Source organism: Salarias fasciatus, chromosome 12, assembly GCF_902148845.1.
Source record: "Salarias fasciatus chromosome 12, fSalaFa1.1, whole genome shotgun sequence".
Lineage (NCBI taxonomy): Eukaryota > Metazoa > Chordata > Actinopteri > Blenniiformes > Blenniidae > Salarias > Salarias fasciatus.
In genome coordinates, this window is record NC_043756.1 from 8,608,866 (window position 1) to 8,627,875 (window position 19,010).

Genomic DNA, 19,010 nt, shown 5'->3' on the forward strand with positions numbered 1-19,010 from the left:
TCAAATAGTTCTACAGGTGAATGACTCGCAGGTCACGGGTTTAACTTCAACCGAACGTTTGTGCTTCTTCTTCTGCTCACCTGTAACCTGCAACACCTGAGCTGATTTATTCATTTCACACAGGTGGAAGGAAGTTCTTTTTTTTTTTGTCTGAGTTAATATTTTCAAACAAAAAGAGAAAAAAAAACATCTAACAGCATGTATCAGTAGCTGGAATTACACTTTTGTTTAACCTCTTTTCGTATCAAAGATCCCCCCGATACGTAAACTGGCTTTTCAAGAAATGAAATGAGCAGTTTAGTGAGTCATTTAAGATCACACTTGCTCATACCACAAAACAAGAAAGTTGATTTGGGCTCATTTATTGTAAGCAGTTCAGAAAAAGAAGAACAGTGCCAACAAGCAAAGATTAAAGAAGTGTAAATTCAATACTTGGTTTAAGCATGAAATTCTGTGAAAAGAACAGTAACTGAAAAAGGGGGAAGACAGATGACAAACTGCAGCCCGGTTAGTGACAGTTTGTCACTGTGACTGGAATCTAATGTGGCAGCTTCATGTTTTTCACATTTGTTCCCAGGATAGTGAGTCACTTCAGACAGGAAGCCTTCTGTGTGTCGGACGGACAATATTTCTCTCCACACGCCCTCATTTACATTGTGCTGGCCTCACCTCACTACCTTGTTTTTTTGTTTTTTTTTTTGTCAGTGAAAGTGTGAAATGAATAGCGGGGGATTTTCTCGATGTCTGAAGTTTCTGCTCATCGCCGGCTGCAAAAGATAAAGACAAAACAAAATGTGACTTCTGGAAATTCTAGCATTTCTCTAAAGTTGCACGTCAACTGCAAGCGTGTTCCTCTCAATCAAAAGTTAGACTGTGAGGTGAAATGTTGTTCATATCGTTTTGATGAACGATCTGAAACAATGGTGCCAACTTCAAAAAGTATCAAATTCAGATTGTACAGATAAAAACCACGCGAGCGTCAACGCTTTCAGATTTATTTCCTTCAGCCCAGAGCCTTGTTGAGTCTCGAACGTTTCTAAAGAAAACATTCTTTTTCTAAAAACCAAAAAATAACAAACTTGTTTTTCCTCACTGAGGCGGAGAAAAATCCCTCGATTTGACCAGTTTGAAGATATTTGGTTTATTTGACATTTAAATGTTAATCATTCTGAAATGTCATCCGCTATCCGCACCAGATGGAGGAATAGGGCATCCCCCTTTTAAAAGAGGTTAAAAACATGCAGAGGAAATGTGGATGGCGCTGCATCTTGTATGTGTGTGTGTGAGTGAGTGTGTGTTTTTAATCATGACATCTCTTCAGGTTTACAGAAGGGAAAACAAAGTCAGACTGAACTGTGTGAAAATATCAGAAAAAATTGTTTAAAAAAAAAAACTGCAGTTTTCACTCCGTCAGACAGAGAATCCACATGTTTTGTTTCTGCTAACTTGTTTCCAACCCCGTTCGAGGGTCACTGCGGGCACAAATTACAGTTTCTGGTAATGATGTCTACATTTCTTCCTAATGTGAAAGAGAAATGACAGAAAACTGTAGTGTAAGTGTTTCTGTATAAACTAAGACCAGAGGTTTCGAGGAAGTCAGTTGTAGTTTTTTTTTTTTGTTTTTTTTTAAACAAATGAAATAGTTTAAGTTTCAAACTTAAATAAAAAGCTTTAATGATCCAGTCGGATTGAAGTATTGCATTTCCTTCAAAGGGTTAACAAAATTCCCTGAGACTCTGGTCGGAGAGAAACGGTTCAGTTTTTTAAAACATCTGCTGCCAATCATCTCTACTGGAACAGGCCACTTCCGCATTGTCTGGGCATCCTATTTTTAAACCAATATCTTTCAGCAATGGTCAGTAGGAGCCATTTTAAGGAAGCAGTACATTCTCTCTTCCTGTAAGTGTGAGGTTCTAAACCCCCAGCAGCCGCTGAGCAGTCTCAGCACTCTCACTGACGAGCAGACGACTCTCAATATAAACTCTTCAACTACAATAATCTTACAGTTGGATGATGTGGTGTGCCACTCGATATCAAAAGTTCATCCATCAGCTGTGAAAGTGACTGTAATTTGCTTTATCCAGCTCAGATCACAGGAAGCCGATCACACACGTTCACATTTTGTCAGTTTGGAGTTATCATTTAACCTCAAGCGCAAGACGGTGAGAAGAAAACCCACACAGGGACGACATTTAACTCCACATAGAAATATCCTTCAGAGATTGCTCATTGTAAAACCAGAGGGCGAACCACAGCAGCTCTCACATTCACAATACAATACATAGAATAAACATGGAATGTTTTCTTTTTAAAAATCTAACTTAAGTGACAGATTTCTTGAAGAAAAAAAGTAGGATGAATTAAACGTTGCATGATGAGATTATGTGACGCAGCTGTGTTTATGGCAGCCATCAGTCATCTTCTTCAATTTTCTGATTGCTCAATATTTGCCTACGCTGACAGTAAACGCACATGAACCAGAACTGTCGCTCCTATGTGTAGACATCTCTTTAAACCTTTATTTGGACATCAGTTGAGTGGGGTTTTTTTCACTTCCTTAAATTGAGAAATGTTGCTGAATTTCATGTTGCGCTTTGAAGCAGACAGACTTATTTAATGTGTGTCCTTTTAGGTTTATTCTGTTCAAAAAAAAAAAAAAAAATAGATGGAAAATGTAGCTTTATAGTTTTATATTGTACATTACAACCTGCATATTTAAATCCAAAATCAAGCAGGACAGGTCAGTTGGTTTATATGGTGAACGTTAGATTATAATTCGCTGTGCTTTGGGAATGTAAAACGGAACTGTTGCTTTAGCGTCCTGTCCTGTTTGAGCTGTGGGAAAAGCACAATGATGTGGAATTTAATGACTTCTCCATCCAACAATTGAAACACAGCTGTTGTCTTTTGGCATAAAATCAGGAGATGAAACTGAGAGATCAGATCCTGTGAGACTTAACTGAAGAAAAAAAGAAGTACTCAGTTTCCCAGCCACATTTGCTGCGGTGCGATCAGTCAACCAATGAAACTGCCCTGTGGAAACACCTTCCTATTTCGTGGTGTCAAGTTGAAGAGAGCATCGCATGAATTACTGTCACCAAACACAGACGAGCCAGAGGGCTGACGGGCTGCTTCTGGACATGGGTGAGAATCATTTTGAAATTCATTCAGCTTTTATACAATTTGTCTTCTTATTTAGAACATGTGAAACAGAACCAAATGTTTAGAAACCAGCACTTTGAATGAGCTTCTTTATTGAACATTTAAGGAACTGAAGTAAATCTGCTTTAGCGAATGTAAATATTTCACTTCGTGCTTTTTTTAAAAGCTGTTGATGATGCACTTGGAAACTTTGATCATGTGTTTGTTAGAATGAATCTGTGAATTCTCTCAGGTTTATATTGCAGTAAATCACTGTTGTTGTAACTTTGTCTTTTAGTTAGAAAAGACAAACAGCCATAAACATTTTATGGCACACATGAGCAAATATTTATTCATCAGATGAAAAGGAGAAGCTGTGAGCTACTGAACGCAGAATTAAAAGGTTCAAGCCATCGCACAGGAAGCAAGCCTTCTCAAAAGAGAAGCACTGTAGTGACATGACAGGGGGGTGGAAGGTTAAATACTTTATATCTGTTAAGGCAGGATGTTCTCAGGCTTGTCAAATCAAAGTTTAACCCCCAAACATGAAATCATGGAATCAAATTTGATAACTTATTCATTTAAATCTGGTGAAAGCAAGGATGGAAATCCCATCTCATCACTGTTGGGAACAGAAAACATGCTAATGAGGCACTTTTCGGGGCCGCACCAGAAGATCCCTCTGAAGGTTACAGGCCTTCGTCCACACACGGCTGAGAATTGATCATTTTTGTCTGCAAATGTAGCATATTGTGTACTTCGGAGTGTGTTGCTGCTCTGCAGATGCAGAAAATCTTGCTCAATACTTTGTTACAATACGATACAGTGCAGCAGAGAAGAGGCTGTACCGATGAGCAGGAAGTGGTTTACGAACCTGCGGTTTTATATCACACCCAGTTGACAATTTGTGCGTCTTTGTGTATGTGTGTGTGTCTGTGTGTCTGTCTGTGTGTGTGTGTGTGTGTGGGTGATCAGCTGATTGTGCAGATTATATCTATATGTATATGTTTTCCCAGCAGTCACTTCTGATTATGAAATCCTTCACGAGAAGTGGGTCTGATCTCGTAACGGCTGCATTGTCACTTTTCTTAAAATGAAGAAGTGCCGGGCTCCTTCGCCGCAGTTCCATGAATTCAGATTTACATAGCAAAGTGACTTACTTGTGTGGCTTTCTGTTGAAGTCACTTCTCCGTAATGTGTTTGTGCTTCCAGGCCAAGACGAGCAGAGTGAGGCGTCGCCTCAGACCCGAGACAAAGAGAAGCCGGCAGCGGAGCAGGTACTGCCTTCAGTCACTGCTCAGGAATCATTAGTGCATCAGTTACAGTTAACCAGTGACTACAGGCATTACTCACAATGAGTAATGCGTCTTTTCATTTCCCTTTTTTTTTTGTAAATTTTCAGAAATTGGTGAATTTTTGAAGTGCAGATTGTGCATTTCATTTTTAGAAGTGATGAGTAGGTCACGCCCTTCACTGCTGTATATTTCATAACATGTCAAGACGCAGCGGCCACCACTGTTCTGGTAACTGAAACACAAAGCACAATATGAGACGCAAATTAGGCCATGAAATTTCCAGGGCTGATGCGAGCTGAAAGCACGGTGGTTTCTGCGGTGGCCGCTGGACTGCCGATAGCGTCGGCCCAGGACGCCACCAACAGTCACTGCGAGAATCACATATCAACACGGTGACATCAACACCCGCCCACGCAGGTTTCCAGAAAAATTCATCTGAGAAGATCAACTGAATGACTGGTTAGAATATATCCACTTGCTGGTCTCCGGAGAGAGAGGAGGGGGGGGGCTTCAGCATGTGGCTTTGAGCGCAGCCGTTTCCTGCAGGCAACTGCCGATGCATGAACCTGAAACTTTTTCTGAATCAACTCTGATGAAAGAAAAAAAAAAAAATCTAAAGTGACATGCAAAGGATTTTATGTCGGACAAAAACAGAACATGTTGCCATCGAGATGTGACCAGGATCTTTGCAGTCTTGACAGTTTGTGGAAGAAAGTGTTCGGCTGAGATCAAAACATAACGCATGCAATGGGAAAAGCAGATCACCGAGACGCTCTTAAGAGAATAACAGCGGAAAGTCAGAGGTGCAGGCGGTTAGCTGGGAACTACAGTGTGAAGCCAGTGAACTGTGACTCAGTCGGGGCGATCTCGGTTAGAGGCCTGCACCTTCGCTATTAGTCACTCGAGAAGTTTGCTTCTCGGAACCAGGAACCACATAGAGGAACTCCATTCAATATGAAACCGCCTCGAGCTCTTTTGTTGTGCAATGAATGCTGGAGATATAACAGCTTCCATGTAGGCTGATTCAGAGTGAAATATTGACTGAAATTTATTGCTGCAGGCGCCATGTGAGACTTCGCATTTAAATGTATGATGCGCCTTCTGAAATTTTCGATTTCGTTTCAGAAACCAATATGACCGTAATGACTTGATGCGTGAGCCGTCGTTCGCACAGCAGTCATAGGAAACAAATTCAGAAGATTCCTGACATTAAAAACTGCTTGTTTTCTTTCATCGCTGTTGATAGTTTATAGTCTTTATAGTCTTCAGCTTCAGTCCTCTGTAGTTCTCTTAAAGTGATTATTTCTTGTCCTGCATCGTGTCTTCACTGTTTCATTTCTCCTTTCTTGAAAACCACAGATATTGACATTGTAATTTTTTGGAGTTTAGAGCAAAAGACTTGACCCACCCCATTTCCTGATATCTAAAAATATGCCTCACAAACGTAGATCCTCCGAGTTTTATGTGCTTTTAACTATTTAGGGTTGTTTTAGTAAATGTCTGAATAAAAGTGAGTATTGTTTTGAATGTTTAACTCCTCTTCTGGTTAAAGCTTATGTTTCAAAGTGACACCAGTGACAGACAACTCGAGACCAAAAACGCCACAAGTCTGCTGCTTTCTGTCCAGACAGGATATGCGGCGGTTATCTATTGAAAGCGGCGGTGTAGTCATACTCTCAGATTTTCACGTTTCATTTCAGCAGTGAGGCTGCAAGACATAAGTCTGTGTGTGTGTGTGTGTGCGTCTTTTCCCTCCATCTTGAGAGTCAACGTGTGTGTCGGGTTTTCAGACGCTGTCACTTTCCAGAAGTGACAGCATTTCGATTGTTGTGACACACTTCTCTAATCCGCCTGTCCTCTCCACACCAGGCCTCCCCGCCGTTTATTGAGATCAGCGACTCTCCGGCTGAATGCGAGGAAGAGGTGATGCCCGGTGCGGTGCAGATGGAGGAGAAGGCCTTCATTTCCAGTTTACACTCTTTTATGAAGAACAAAGGCACGCCAATAGAGCGGATTCCACATCTGGGCTTTAAACAGAGTGAGTTGGCATCTACTTCACCACGCTTCCTCATAAAATAACCAGATTTTTTTTTACATGTTTTTCACATCAAAACCTTTGGACTTAAGTTGTTTTCTCTCTTCAGTTAACCTTTGGAGGATCTACAGAGCTGTTGATAAACTCGGGGGCTATGATTCAGTAAGTTCTCTCTGTGCCATTTTATTTATCATGAATTTGAAAAATGAGCAGTAGCTGTAGATCAGGTGCTGAAACACGGCAGCTTTTACCACACTAAAAACGTCTGAACGTCTGACTTCCTGCTCGTCAGTCTTTGATGCTTTGACGCTGTGGGATGAGTTCTGAGAGTGAAAGTCAAATTGAGACAGAGGTATATTGGGACCGGAGCTGACCGCTGCAGCCGTGCCCCAGGCTGTGTCAACACGACTATTGGAGCTGCCCACAGAGGCGCACGCTCACAAATGAAAGTGTTGTTTCAGTACTGAAAGTCAGCAGATGGCAGTTTCAGAACTAGTCACGGCGCTTATGGAGCACAGCAAGTAAATATATTACAATGAGGAAAAAAAAAATGAAGAGATGACGTTAAATTCTTTCTCTTTCCCAAAAAATAGGTGACAGCTCGGCGTCTTTGGAAGAAAGTGTATGATGAGCTGGGAGGAAGCCCAGGAAGCACCAGTGCTGCGACTTGCACCCGCAGACACTATGAAAAGTGAGGATTTCACAAAATTATCTATAATCTACTTACAGTAGTGAGATATTTGCTTTACTGTTACTGCTCTTTCATGTGTTGTAGACCTACTTGACCTGTAAAAATTCACTTTTTTTTTTCTGTGGAGTTCTAAATGCAAAATGTGTCACTAATTTGAAAGGCTGGTGCTTCCGTTCGAGAGACACCTGAAAGGAGAGGAGGACAGACCTTTACCTCCCAGCAAACCACGAAAGCCATACAAGAGAAACTTGGAGGGAAAGGTTTACAAGGCTGATGGGAAGAGAAAAAAGACTCATCCAGATTCAGAGGTAAGCAGAAGACAAAAAAGCTTCATCTCAATTGGTGTTTGTTTGTATTATTTTGGAAATTCTTCCTATTTTGTCGCAGTTATTCCTTCAAAGAAGTCCTGAAGCTGCCTGCCAGAGCGAAGCGATGCTGCATCCTCACTCCGTCCTCTGGACTGCCTCGTCTGACAGATCCATCCCGGAGAGCTCCCAGCCCAGCAGAGCCGGCGCTGATCTCTACACACACATCCTCCAGGCCCCGACGTCCGCTTCCTGGATTACTCACGTCCCGCCCGCGGCAGGGGAAGTCATCTCTCCTCTGGAGAAGAAAAAGCGAATGGCTCAGGCCAGCCTCCACCTGCCGAGAGGCTCTCAGAGCGAGGATAAAGACCGGCCGTCCGTCATCCACTGCTCTCAGTCTCCTGCCCGGGCTCCTTCCGGCAGGAACCGCAGCTTCTCTGACGGCTCGCCGTTGCCTCTGTCGTCCTCCTCGTCACGCAGCCCCTCCCCTTTATCGGTCTCGTCAGAGGACGGCGCAGCAGGGAGTGACTACAAACCTGCAGCGAGCTCAGAACTGACCCAGAACTGTCGCAGCACTGTCAAAAATACACCTGACTGCAGTGAAGAAGGCAAGTCGGTGACGAGTCAGACATCCAAACCCCCCCCAGGACAGAATAACAACACCGCTCCAGTTAGAGCCCAACCACTGTCTCCGAACTCAGTGAAGCAGCTGAATCAAGACTCTGCCTGGAAGCCTTACTACAAAGCAAACAGCAAATATTTTTCATATCCTCTTCATTCGTTGTCCTCCCTCTCTTCCACCGCCTCTCCGTCCAGCTTCACTAAAGTGGCCTCAAAGTCTGTGCAGCTTCTGCGGCCCGCTCCAATACGGCCCGGCTACAAAATGTACCCGAGCAGGCTGCAGGTTGAATCTCAGACTTGTACAAAGAGGATGCACAACATGACCCCGTGGCCCTATCAGACAGAAAAGAGGGAGAAATGCAGGACAGCCCCACAGAAAGCTCCTCCGGTTCAGCAGAGTGCGATTCACTCCGCCGCCGCCCTGCCGAGCTACGACAAACCGGGGAGGGACTCCCGGTACCAGCCCGTCTTACACCCTGCGTATGTCTCCAACAGAGTGAGACTGCCTCAGTCTCAGCTCATGTACCGTCACCTTCCCATCAGTCCAGCTGTCATTGGCTCGGCCGTGTATCCATATCCGTATGCCATCCCTCTGTATAATTCCCAAAGTGGGTACGCCATACCTGCAATAAACCCCGTTTACCCTCACAAGCTGTAATCCCAGGTGTGATCGGATTTGCTGCATTTGTGATTTTTATGAAAGAAAGTAGGTTTTTAATTTGTGATGCTCACGTTACATTTTCTTTTCCAAAGCGAAACTGGCAAACTGAAGTCAGAGCAATGTTTGGAAATTTTTCAGGAAAATATGTATCAGTGTTCACACAGCGAGTGTCTTTGGAGCAATAAACTTCCCTCAAAGAGGAAATGACATTTCTGAGCAGCTGCACTTTTACCAGTTGTTGCAAACCTGTATCATGTGAACTAATGTCCTTATTTACAAGGTCTTGTTTCATGTTTTTGATATAAATTTCACTTTAGATCATTTCTTGAACAAGTAACACATTTAAGAACCATTCATCTGGTACACTGATCACCATTTTCATGGGAAAACAGTTACAAATATGCTATTTAAAATCCCATTTTTATCCCAATGATTTCTCTGTCCCACACTATCCTCCGATGTGAACTGTCTACTTTGTTTCTGCTTGATCTATATGTTTATTTATGGGGTTACTGTAGAAAGTGTCTACTTAACTTATATCATTGTGAAATATTGTTGGAAAATGTCATTAGAAAAAAAAGATCAAAAACATTAACGTTGTTGTTCATTGTTTCCAGTTCAGAAAGTGGTCCAATTGTTCCAGATCTATAATGTTCATTTGTTCAGGTTATTTTTCAGGTTTTCCAAACGTTTGACAGCAGAATTGTTTTGAGGTTTCATTATAATGTATTATATAACTCAAACCTGCAGAGTCCACACCATGCTGTTTTTATTTAACACAAATCTCTCTCTCAGTAGTCATTCTATCCGGATTTGTTGACATGAATCAACTGCTGCTCTCTCTTTCTGAAAACATACAAAATAATTGAGTTTCAACAAATACCAGTTGTAATTATTTTGTGATCAACACATTTTAAAGTGAAAACTATGAGCTAAATGCAATCTGATTCATTAAACTTGATTTCACACATGAAGTTGGTTTGTTTTCATTATCTAGTGTCCATAATTCTCATACCTATAATCTGTTATATTTAAGTTTTCGTATTTCAGGAGGCACAACTGAAAGGCAAAGGTACAATCTGGTCCAGTGACTAAAAGACATACAAAAAATACATCAAATATGATCAGAAATGTCCTCAAGCTGCAGTATATCATTGAAGACTTGTATTTCTTTTAGTGCCGTTTAAAAGCCTTGCCTTGCAGACTAAACTTGGGGACTGATGTATTCGTCAAATCTTGTGAGAAGAGTTTCTGAAGTATGAAGGATGAAGACATTTATCTTGTACTTTAGTCAAAAATTCAAACAATGAAAAATCAGTATGAAAAATAATTGCAGCAATAATAATATACAGCCAAGACAGTAGCTGTGACATTATTTACATTTCCACCAGGAATATTGGTGATGTCTAATATACAGGAGATGATTTTATTGCACAGAATACATGCAGTTATTGTTGTCCAAAGTGGCATGTCAGTGGTTGTATTCCTGGGTTCCTCATGAAGTTGCAAGGTGCTTAACTGTGATTAAATGATTCAATTTCTTCCTGTGCGCTCTGGATGATCTGTAGAGCGGACTCTTTTATTCACTTTTACTGAGTCAAACTCAAAGTGATGTCAGTTCTTCCCAGCATTAAAAGCACCATTGTGTCTGTTCATCACAATAAAGTCAATTGTTCATACTATCTGCACGACGACAGTGATAAACAACAGAAATGTGTAGTCTTGTAGTGTTTTGGGCAAGTTACTTTTGAAAAAAATAATTAGCTATTTTTGATAATTACAGCTTCAAAAAAGTAACCAAATTAAAACATTTTAAAAATAACTATTGAGTATAAAGTAACTATTGCAACACTTAAAAAAACGTGTTTGGAAAGCAGAAAGGGATATTCTATTCGCCAAACAAATTTTCTTTGAATCCGCCAATAAACCAAACCGCCTTTGAGCACGACTAGCAAGAAACGCCCCTCCTAAGTCTTATATATCAGCTATACAGGATGAGAACAAACAAAGACAAAACCAATAATCGCCAAATTAATGAAAGTTTTAAAAGATTCTATGCCAAATTGTACAGCAGTGAGGTTGATATGGAGAGACTTAGGACAGCTGGCTTTTTAAATAACCAGTGTTTTCCACAGCTATCAGACGATCAATCTGACTTTCTGGAATCACCTATCTCCATATCAGAAATAGACAAAGCTATAACTACACTTCAGTCAGGGAAATGTCCCGGAGAGGATGGCTTCCCAGTTGAGTTTTTTAAGGTAATGAAGGGGAAAATTAACAATCTTCTGTTAAGGGTTTTTAATAGATCATTTGAGGAGTCGAGACTCCCTGAATCTATGTACAGAGCTAATATAACACTAATAGCAAAGAAGAACAAAAATCCAAAGCTGTGTTCCTCCTATAGACCCATCAGCCTTCTTAATGTGGACGACAAAATACTCTCCAAGATACTAGCTCTTAGACTGGAGAAGGTCGTTAACTCAATTGTGGATACGGATCAGACAGGATTTATCAGTGGGCGGAACTCTTATCACAACACCAGACGTCTATTCCATATTATTCATTACCTTAATACTAGTAAAACATCAGGTTCTGTGGTTTCTATGGATGCTGAAAAAGCGTTCGATAGAATCGAGTGGGAATATATGTTTGAAGTAATGAAGAGATTTGAGTTTGGATCTGGCTTTCTGGGCTGGATTAGACTGTTGTACAAAGCACCGACAGCCTCAGTTCCAACAAATGGTCTATTATCTGCCCCCTTTAGAGTGAAAAGAGGTACAGCCAAGGGAAGTCCACTTTCTCCTACTCTGTTTACTTTGGCGATAGAACCACTAAAGTTGGCTATCAGACAAAATGGAGATATTCAAGGAGTAACAATTGGTACCAAACAACATAAAATTTTGCTGTACGCTGATGACATACTTTTGACATTAACAAACCTTCCTGAATCATTAACAGCCTTAACTACTTGTATACAAGAATTCAGCTTAATATCCAGATATAAGGTACATTTTGACAAGTCGGAAATACTTACTCTGAACAATAATACAAACACCGAACCAGCTTATATTCAACCCTTTAGCTGGGCTCCATCTGGATTTCACTATTTAGGAATTAGAGTCACCCCCCAAATGAATCAGTTATATGCAGAAAATATCAACCCTTTGATCAAAAATGTCCAAGAAACGTTAATTCGATGGAGAAATCTCCCCTTGTCATTCCTTGGCAGAATTAACCTCATCAAAATGACAGTACTTCCAAAAATACTATATAACACATCAATGTTGTTTGTAAACTTAAATACAAATGATATTAAAAATATAAATAAAGCCGTATCAGACTTCATTTGGAATGGCAGGAAACCTAAGGTTAAATTAGCAATATTACAACTTCCAAAGGAACAAGGCGGATGGGGCTTACCAAATATAGAATACTACATACTATCAATTCAAGCCAGGATTATTTCTTCATGGGTGAATGAAGGTTCAGTTTCCTCTTGGTTTGACATAGAATCATTTTTCTGTAAACCCTTTTCTCCTGTGAATATTTTGGGTAAAAGCCTGAAAGAAATCCCAAACAATGCTAAGAATAATTAGCATTGTTTGGAAAAAAATTGTAAAAATATTTAATAACACTCACCCTCTTAACCTTATAATGATACTGACCGATAACCCTGAGCTCTTACCAGAGGGTACAGGATCACATTTTCTGCTCTGGCGAAGGTCAGGTATTGTTAGAATTTCTGACCTCTTTGAGAATGGTAAATTTAAAACATTTGAATCCCTCAAAACTCAGTACCGTTTATCAAATAAAGACTTCTACAAATATTTACAGGTCAGGCACTTTGTGTATATGAAGAACAATTCATTAGAATTTCCAATCGATTCTCATCCATTAGATAGATTTCTCATTAAATATACGCAACAAAAACACTTCATATCAAAATTCTATTCTGAGATGTTAAACTTCAACCCAAGTAAACTGTTGTGGTTGAGAACGTCATGGAATACTTTACTCAAATGTGTCACTGATGATGATGAGTGGGATGAAATATTGGGACTGCCTTCCAGAATTTCGATTTGCAGTATAAGGAGTTACAATACAATATCTTGCATCATGTCTACATATCTCCATATATCTATAGTAAGTATAAAACAGGAACCTCACCAAATTGCCCCAAATGTAAATCTTGCACAGGCACCAGACTGCATTGCTTATGGGAATGCAAAAAAAAATCCAAATATTCTGGAAGGCAGTATGTGTAAATGTCAGCAAAGCAGTGGGTCAGCAGGTGTGTGCAAGCCCACTGTTATGTCTGCTTGGAAAGGTTCCTGCTTCTCTTAAATCAAATGAGAATGTAATTCAGTTGCTTTTAATGCTAGCAAGAAAATCCATAATGGTGAAGTGGGTTGGAGATGATCCCCCTTCTATTTCGTTGTGGAAATCTCTGATTTCAGAGGTTTTGACTCTGGAAAAACTTGGACATTATATTCATGGAAGGACTCTTTTTTTCAGAAATGGAGGATACCACTGAGACTCTTGGGACTTGATTACAACCTGGACTTTAATTTGTAATACGATGGTCAACTGTCATATTTTTGAATGGGAAACATAAGGTACGGGCTTGATTTACGGTTTTGCTTTACTGTACAGTGTATGATATACATTTGCTGATGCTGCGGCTTCCTTCATTGTGTGGATCAGTTTTGCAGCGGTGTTCCTGTGGGGTTAAAGCTCGTGTCCGGAGTTTCCGTTCGCTTCCAATGTATGTAGCCTATCATTTTTCAACAGAGCTTAAATGTGTCAGTCTGGTTCGATACTACAATATAATATCAGGATAAAGCAATATAAACATTTATTTATGAGCCCCGCCTTCGTCTCATAGACCCCCGACTTATCCGAAAAAGCGCCGGTCAGCTTCAGCCAATAGATTTCGAGCTTCTGCATTCTCGCGCTGTCAATCAAAGTGAGCACGCTGCCAGAGAGCCCAGGCAGAGGTGAGTTAGCTACGTAGCAGCCGCCCCGCTTACCTCGGATATATCCACTGTCTGCTGAACATCCACCGTAAACAGCTAAACATGGAGGACGCTGCAGGACTCGGAGGCTCTCATTTTCACCCGACGGATAATAGCGTGCACAATTAAAGGGGCGTGACTTGGTCGCTCATGAAAGCAGAGGGAGGGCGGAACCTCGAGACATTGGATTAAAAAAAAAAACCTCTCTCTTTCAAAACTCCGGACACGAGCTTTAATGGAACTTTAAGATTTTCAGCTATGTATTTTAAAACTGAATATATGATTAATGAAATGAATGGACACTTGACAGAATAAATTAAAAACAGGAAATACTACATTAATCTAAATTATTAAAATGTTGCTGTGTGATAATATGACACCAATCAAATTGATTTGTAACTGTAGATATCATCCCTGCATTTGTAAAAGAATAATAAAACACAATAGATACTTCCATTTACAAACTGTCTTTAAATGATCAGGGCTCTGTGGCTGTAGCTCTGTCATGTCATGTCAGGCATGCTGCACCAATATGGTTCCCTCTGTCTGTATGATGACGTCATTTTAGAACGTTTCTGACTGAGGAAATTGCAACATTGTATAAGTTTTAGATGACGTCACAGACTAATTTGACCTAGATATTCAAATGAGCAGCTGTCATTTAGAACTTTCCTGGAGGTGAAATTGCAACAATGTATCAGTTTTCAATAGCAACACCGTTTTCATAATTTTAAAACACAATAAAAAATGCATCATTTTAATTTAATATCAAAAATTAAATGTAAATAATATATTTTTTTCACATAGCTCACTGCCCATCATTGTTAACAATGGATATTCCCTTAGCCTGACTTTTTTTTTAATATGAGGATACTAGAGAAGCTGCCTTCGAATATTTTAATAATTTTATTTTCCTCTATGCAGAGTATTTAATCAGATTTCTTCTGATTTTGTTGTTTACCATTTGTCATGATCTAATTTCCATTTTATGTTGTCTGTTTTGTCATTTTCCGTTACATCTTATACAGATCTGTGCCTTTCACTTTGACCTGTAGTTTATTTATGTACAGTCCTGTGCGGTAGAAAAGAGGCGTGACCTTGTGTTTATGCGCCATTTTTGTACTGTGCTCATTTTTCCCTGAAAGTTGTATTTCAGGAAGTCCTACTGGAAGAGGAGTGCTGGTAAAGAAGATATAATTTGGTGAACTACTTGTGGAAATACAAACAATAATAGCAAATATGATTTAAAAAATCACTCTTAATGCTGACAAACTATCTATCTGTTCTTTAATTTTGCCTTACAGCACTACAGTTCACACACAGTTGCCTTGCATACAAAACTCAGGGAAAAAGAACCTTATTGATCTCGCGAGAAGAGTCTCGGTGGCGCGAAGAAAGAACACACTTCTCTCAGGCTCTTGTCGTTTGTTTTCGGACGTGATATTTCTTCACAAAGCGAACTATGTCGGACTCTTTAGCGAATGACAGCGGTGACTTGGATCAGGATGACAGCCAGGAGGAGCTTATGACCCCGGCGGAGCTCATCTCCAGCCTGGAAGAAGTAAGGTGGCTTCACCGAAATGAAGCGTTTTCAATGTTCAATGTTCAGTGTTTAGCGGTGACATCCTGCAGGAGCCTCACAGCTGCTGGATTTGTTGTTTGTTTCTGTGGACTGCAGGCTTGGCTGAATGAGAAATTCTCCCCGGAGCTGCTGGAAAGCAAGTCGGAGGTGGTGGAGTGTGTGTTGGAGCAGCTGACTCACATGGTAACAACCTGAGCATTAAACATAACGCGTTCATCAACTGTGCAAGTAATTGATCCGTTATGCAGTCAGTAGATGGCACAAATCACCCAAAAGGGCTTTACAAATTTATTCATTCACACCCACATCAAAAGATCATAGTGGGCAGTTTTTATGTTGGCCTATCAGGACTTTGTTTCGGGGGGGACAACATACACAACGTTGTGACAATTTCAACACGATGGTCACCATTGCTGATTTTTGTCAGCACATAATGACATTAATCGCAATCATAGAGCAGCAGCCCTTTGCTTATATTTCATTAAACTCTCCTGTAATCAAAACAGTCCATCTGAAAATATTGTCCCCCGGAAATAAAGCCTCTTCACTTCCTATGAGGACTTTGAATTGTGTGTTGTGGTTTTTGCTGTTGTGTTTGCAGTAGTTTTGTATGTGTGGCAATAGAAGTAATTTCTTTAGATGGAATTTTTTTTGCCATCTTTGAGAAAGCCCACGATTCAAACAATATGACCAGTGGAAAAATCAGAATTTGCTTTATTGTTTTCAAATATGGAAGTTGTTGCAGGAAACACTTGAGATAATTTTGTCTCTGTGCAACTCATTGAGTCTGCTTTAAGCTTTTGATTTACTATAAATAAAGCTTGCCACCACAATAACAGAGATACAGTATATTTGTAGTCAAGAATAAACATTTCAAAAGACGTGGTCACATGTTGGTCATTATTGTTGTTTTGTGGTTGTGATTTTTTTTTTTTTTTTTCTGCAACCAGGAGTCTAACTTGCAGCGGGTGAAGAAAGGCGATGCTAAGGCCAGCATCCACCGCATGGAAGTAGACCGAATCCGCTTTGTCCTCAGCAGCTATCTGCGCTCTCGTCTGCAAAAGGTCAGTCAACATCACCCAAAAACTATAAAAGGAAACATGACTGGAGACTCTCGGTCTGTTGGCTAATTTTTTTGACGGCTGTCTAGATTGAGAAGTTTTTCCCACATGTTTTGGAGCGTGAGAAATCTCGAGGTGAAGGAGCTCCATCTCTGCTTTCACCAGAAGAATTTGCTTTTGCCAAAGAGTAAGTAAGAGCAAGTTTTAGGAGAGAAACAAGGTGTTTGTTTTAACAGATGTGAAATTAAAAGATATTTTTTTCTGGCCTGCAGGTACCATGCTAACACAGAAACCTACCTGAAAGCTGTAGCACTGAAGCGCATGCCACCAAACCTGCAGGCGCTGGATTTGCTGAAAGCAGGTAAATTCCCTCTGACTCAATCGACCCTGCTGTGCTGTGGCTTTTCTGTCGACATCTTCATTGACTCTCTCATGTATTTCTATGTATTTGCAGTTCCAGAGCCCTGCTTGGACTCATTTGTGTTCCTGCGAGTTAAAGAAAAACAGGAAAACATCTTAATTGAGCCAGAAACAGACGATCAGAGGTACTTCATTCAATCTCTTGACATTTGGCGACTGATTTATTGATCCACTAGGTGGCAGTGTTTCCTTTTTGCAGTCAATTCTTTATTCTGCTTAGATACTGAAATGATTGATGATACCTTTCCTGTGGCTCCTCTATCAGAGAGTACGTAGTGGACCTAGAGGAGGGTTCTCAGCACCTGATGCGGTATCGAACTATAGCACCGCTCGTGTCAAGCGGAGCCGTGCAGCTGATTTGAATGTTGAGGTAAGAAACGAAGAGCGTTGACCGCCTCACCCTCTTCATTAAGTCAGCGCTGCCCTCGCACCTTCTTTACCAGACATCTGCTAACTCCGATCCGCGATCTTACATAAGCCGCTGCTTTGTGGCGACATCTGGATTTATTTTTAGCCCTCACTTTTTTCTCAGTGTTCATTGTCTCTTGGCAACAGAGCGTGGCCTCCTAATGAATCACAATATGAACACAATATGTGGAACATGGCATTTCATGTTAGTACAGTTCTGGATCAAATGCAAATAACACATCTTTTTTATTTATCTTGCAGGTCCGTACACTGTCTGTTTCTGTACTTCATTCTGCTGAAATCACACCAGGAAACCTAACCTTCTGCCCCGCTCTAATCTTGGAAGAACTGTATTGTGGGATACAACTGCTGAGAAGTTAGTAACGCCACGGTTCATCGAAGATACTCGTGAGGAGACGTGACGGCTGCGGAGGAGCGCTTTTCACTTGATTGGCTTTTTGCAGCGCGGCGGTGTTATTTTTGGGTCTTTCATATCATGTCACAACATGAGTTTGGTTACATAATTCTAATGTATTCTGTTTGTTGATGTCTGTGTGACTGCGAAGCCCCTTCCAGCTCAACTGCTAATTCATCGCTCCCTCTGTTACTATATCCAAATGATTCACATTATTTGACGTTTTCGGCCCTGCTCAATAACAAGATGCATCAGATGACCCGAAGGTGAAATTTCATCAGTTCAGTTGGCATCACAATGCCTGCTTCATGAGGAACACATGTTTAGACTCGTGCATCTTTGAAAATCTGTTTTTCTTTAATCCCTGGTTTTCATGTTTTGAGTTGTACATAATATGTTGTAAACAGTAAAAATCATCTTCAAGTGTCTTATGTGCACCTCTTTATTTTCATACCAAATCCTATTTTTATATTATTCTTGAGCCTCACATGTTTGGATTTCTTACAGTGTAATTTTAGCTTTATGTATAAAGCATTACTTTTTCAGATCAATAACCTGTGTGAGACGTTTCTTATATCGGAGTTTCTTGGGGAACAATCAGTGCCTATTGTTTGGCCTCGCACAAACTGCTCATTAATCAGAGCTAATAAGGGGCCGAGGGAGAGGCGGCTGTGCACAACTACACAGTGTCCTCTTCTTGAACTCCACTGCTTGTCCTGACTATATGAGAACACTTTATAACTCAGAATTTAATGCTTTTCTTTTTTCTCAAGAGTTTCTCAAGTCTTTCTTCAGTGAAGCTTCCTAACAGTAGTATTTAGAACATGAATGTTCAAACGTAAAAGTGGAACACTGTTTCTTTAATAAAGACTGAACTCAGTGTGGATTGAATAATAACAGTCTTATGAAATTTATTATGTGCTGGCAGACAGTCATGCACTAAATCTGAGGTCATTTAAGAGTTTGAATGTGTATCGGTAACTTTCTGTCTGGCGTCTGTGGGACCTGCGTCATGTGAGCGGATGAGCCGGTCTGGAATTGCTTCCTTGGCTAAGTGACCTGGATGATAGGTGAGAGTTGTTATCCACCCCCCCTCCTCAGCGTCGCACACGCTGATGGAGAGTGGGACAGCGATCCCGCTCCAGCGGCAGCCAGATACCTCAAAGTTGGCCTGCTGCCTCGGCTCTCTATAGGGATCTGTTGACATGTCTGAGAATAGAGCCCCGCATGGCTGGAATGTTTTCCACAATGCCAGATGAGGTTACATACTTTATGCATTTATATGTTTTATCTATTAAATCAGAAGTGAACTTCTCAGGGCTGGTAGGTAATACATCCACTCCCATTTCCCACTAAT

General features: G+C 40.6%; 2 protein-coding genes across 2 annotated transcripts; both read left to right on the forward strand.

Annotated features, from left to right (window-relative positions):
* The first annotated feature begins 3,031 nt into the window (after positions 1-3,031).
* Positions 3,032-9,717, forward strand: arid5a (AT-rich interactive domain 5A). Its single transcript, XM_030104438.1, has 7 exons — positions 3,032-3,144; positions 4,354-4,418; positions 6,306-6,474; positions 6,581-6,633; positions 7,065-7,162; positions 7,323-7,470; positions 7,550-9,717. Exons 1-7 carry the CDS (start codon positions 3,084-3,086, stop codon positions 8,744-8,746), a joined length of 1,791 nt encoding a protein of 596 aa, XP_029960298.1. The 5' UTR covers positions 3,032-3,083; the 3' UTR covers positions 8,747-9,717.
* Positions 9,718-15,160: 5,443 nt separating this feature from the next.
* On the forward strand, positions 15,161-18,150 carry gins4 (GINS complex subunit 4 (Sld5 homolog)). The gene is made up of 8 exons (XM_030104474.1): positions 15,161-15,328; positions 15,446-15,532; positions 16,300-16,413; positions 16,500-16,597; positions 16,683-16,771; positions 16,865-16,955; positions 17,096-17,200; positions 17,500-18,150. The coding sequence occupies exons 1-7, from the start codon at positions 15,230-15,232 to the stop codon at positions 17,190-17,192; spliced, it is 675 nt and encodes a 224-aa protein (XP_029960334.1). The 5' UTR covers positions 15,161-15,229; the 3' UTR covers positions 17,193-17,200; positions 17,500-18,150.
* The last annotated feature ends 860 nt before the right edge of the window (positions 18,151-19,010 follow it).

Excerpts from the sequence above, each read along its gene's own strand:
- gins4 (XM_030104474.1), top strand. The coding sequence starts at position 15,230 with ATGTCGGACTCTTTAGCGAATGACAGCGGTGACTTGGATCAGGATGAC. Across the intron at positions 15,329-15,445 it reads TCATCTCCAGCCTGGAAGAA|GCTTGGCTGAATGAGAAATT; the intron begins GTAAGGTGGCTT and ends TGTGGACTGCAG. Across the intron at positions 16,598-16,682 it reads GAATTTGCTTTTGCCAAAGA|GTACCATGCTAACACAGAAA; the intron begins GTAAGTAAGAGC and ends TCTGGCCTGCAG.
- arid5a (XM_030104438.1), top strand. The coding sequence starts at position 3,084 with ATGAATTACTGTCACCAAACACAGACGAGCCAGAGGGCTGACGGGCTG. Across the intron at positions 6,634-7,064 it reads AACTCGGGGGCTATGATTCA|GTGACAGCTCGGCGTCTTTG; the intron begins GTAAGTTCTCTC and ends CCCAAAAAATAG. Across the intron at positions 7,471-7,549 it reads AGACTCATCCAGATTCAGAG|TTATTCCTTCAAAGAAGTCC; the intron begins GTAAGCAGAAGA and ends ATTTTGTCGCAG.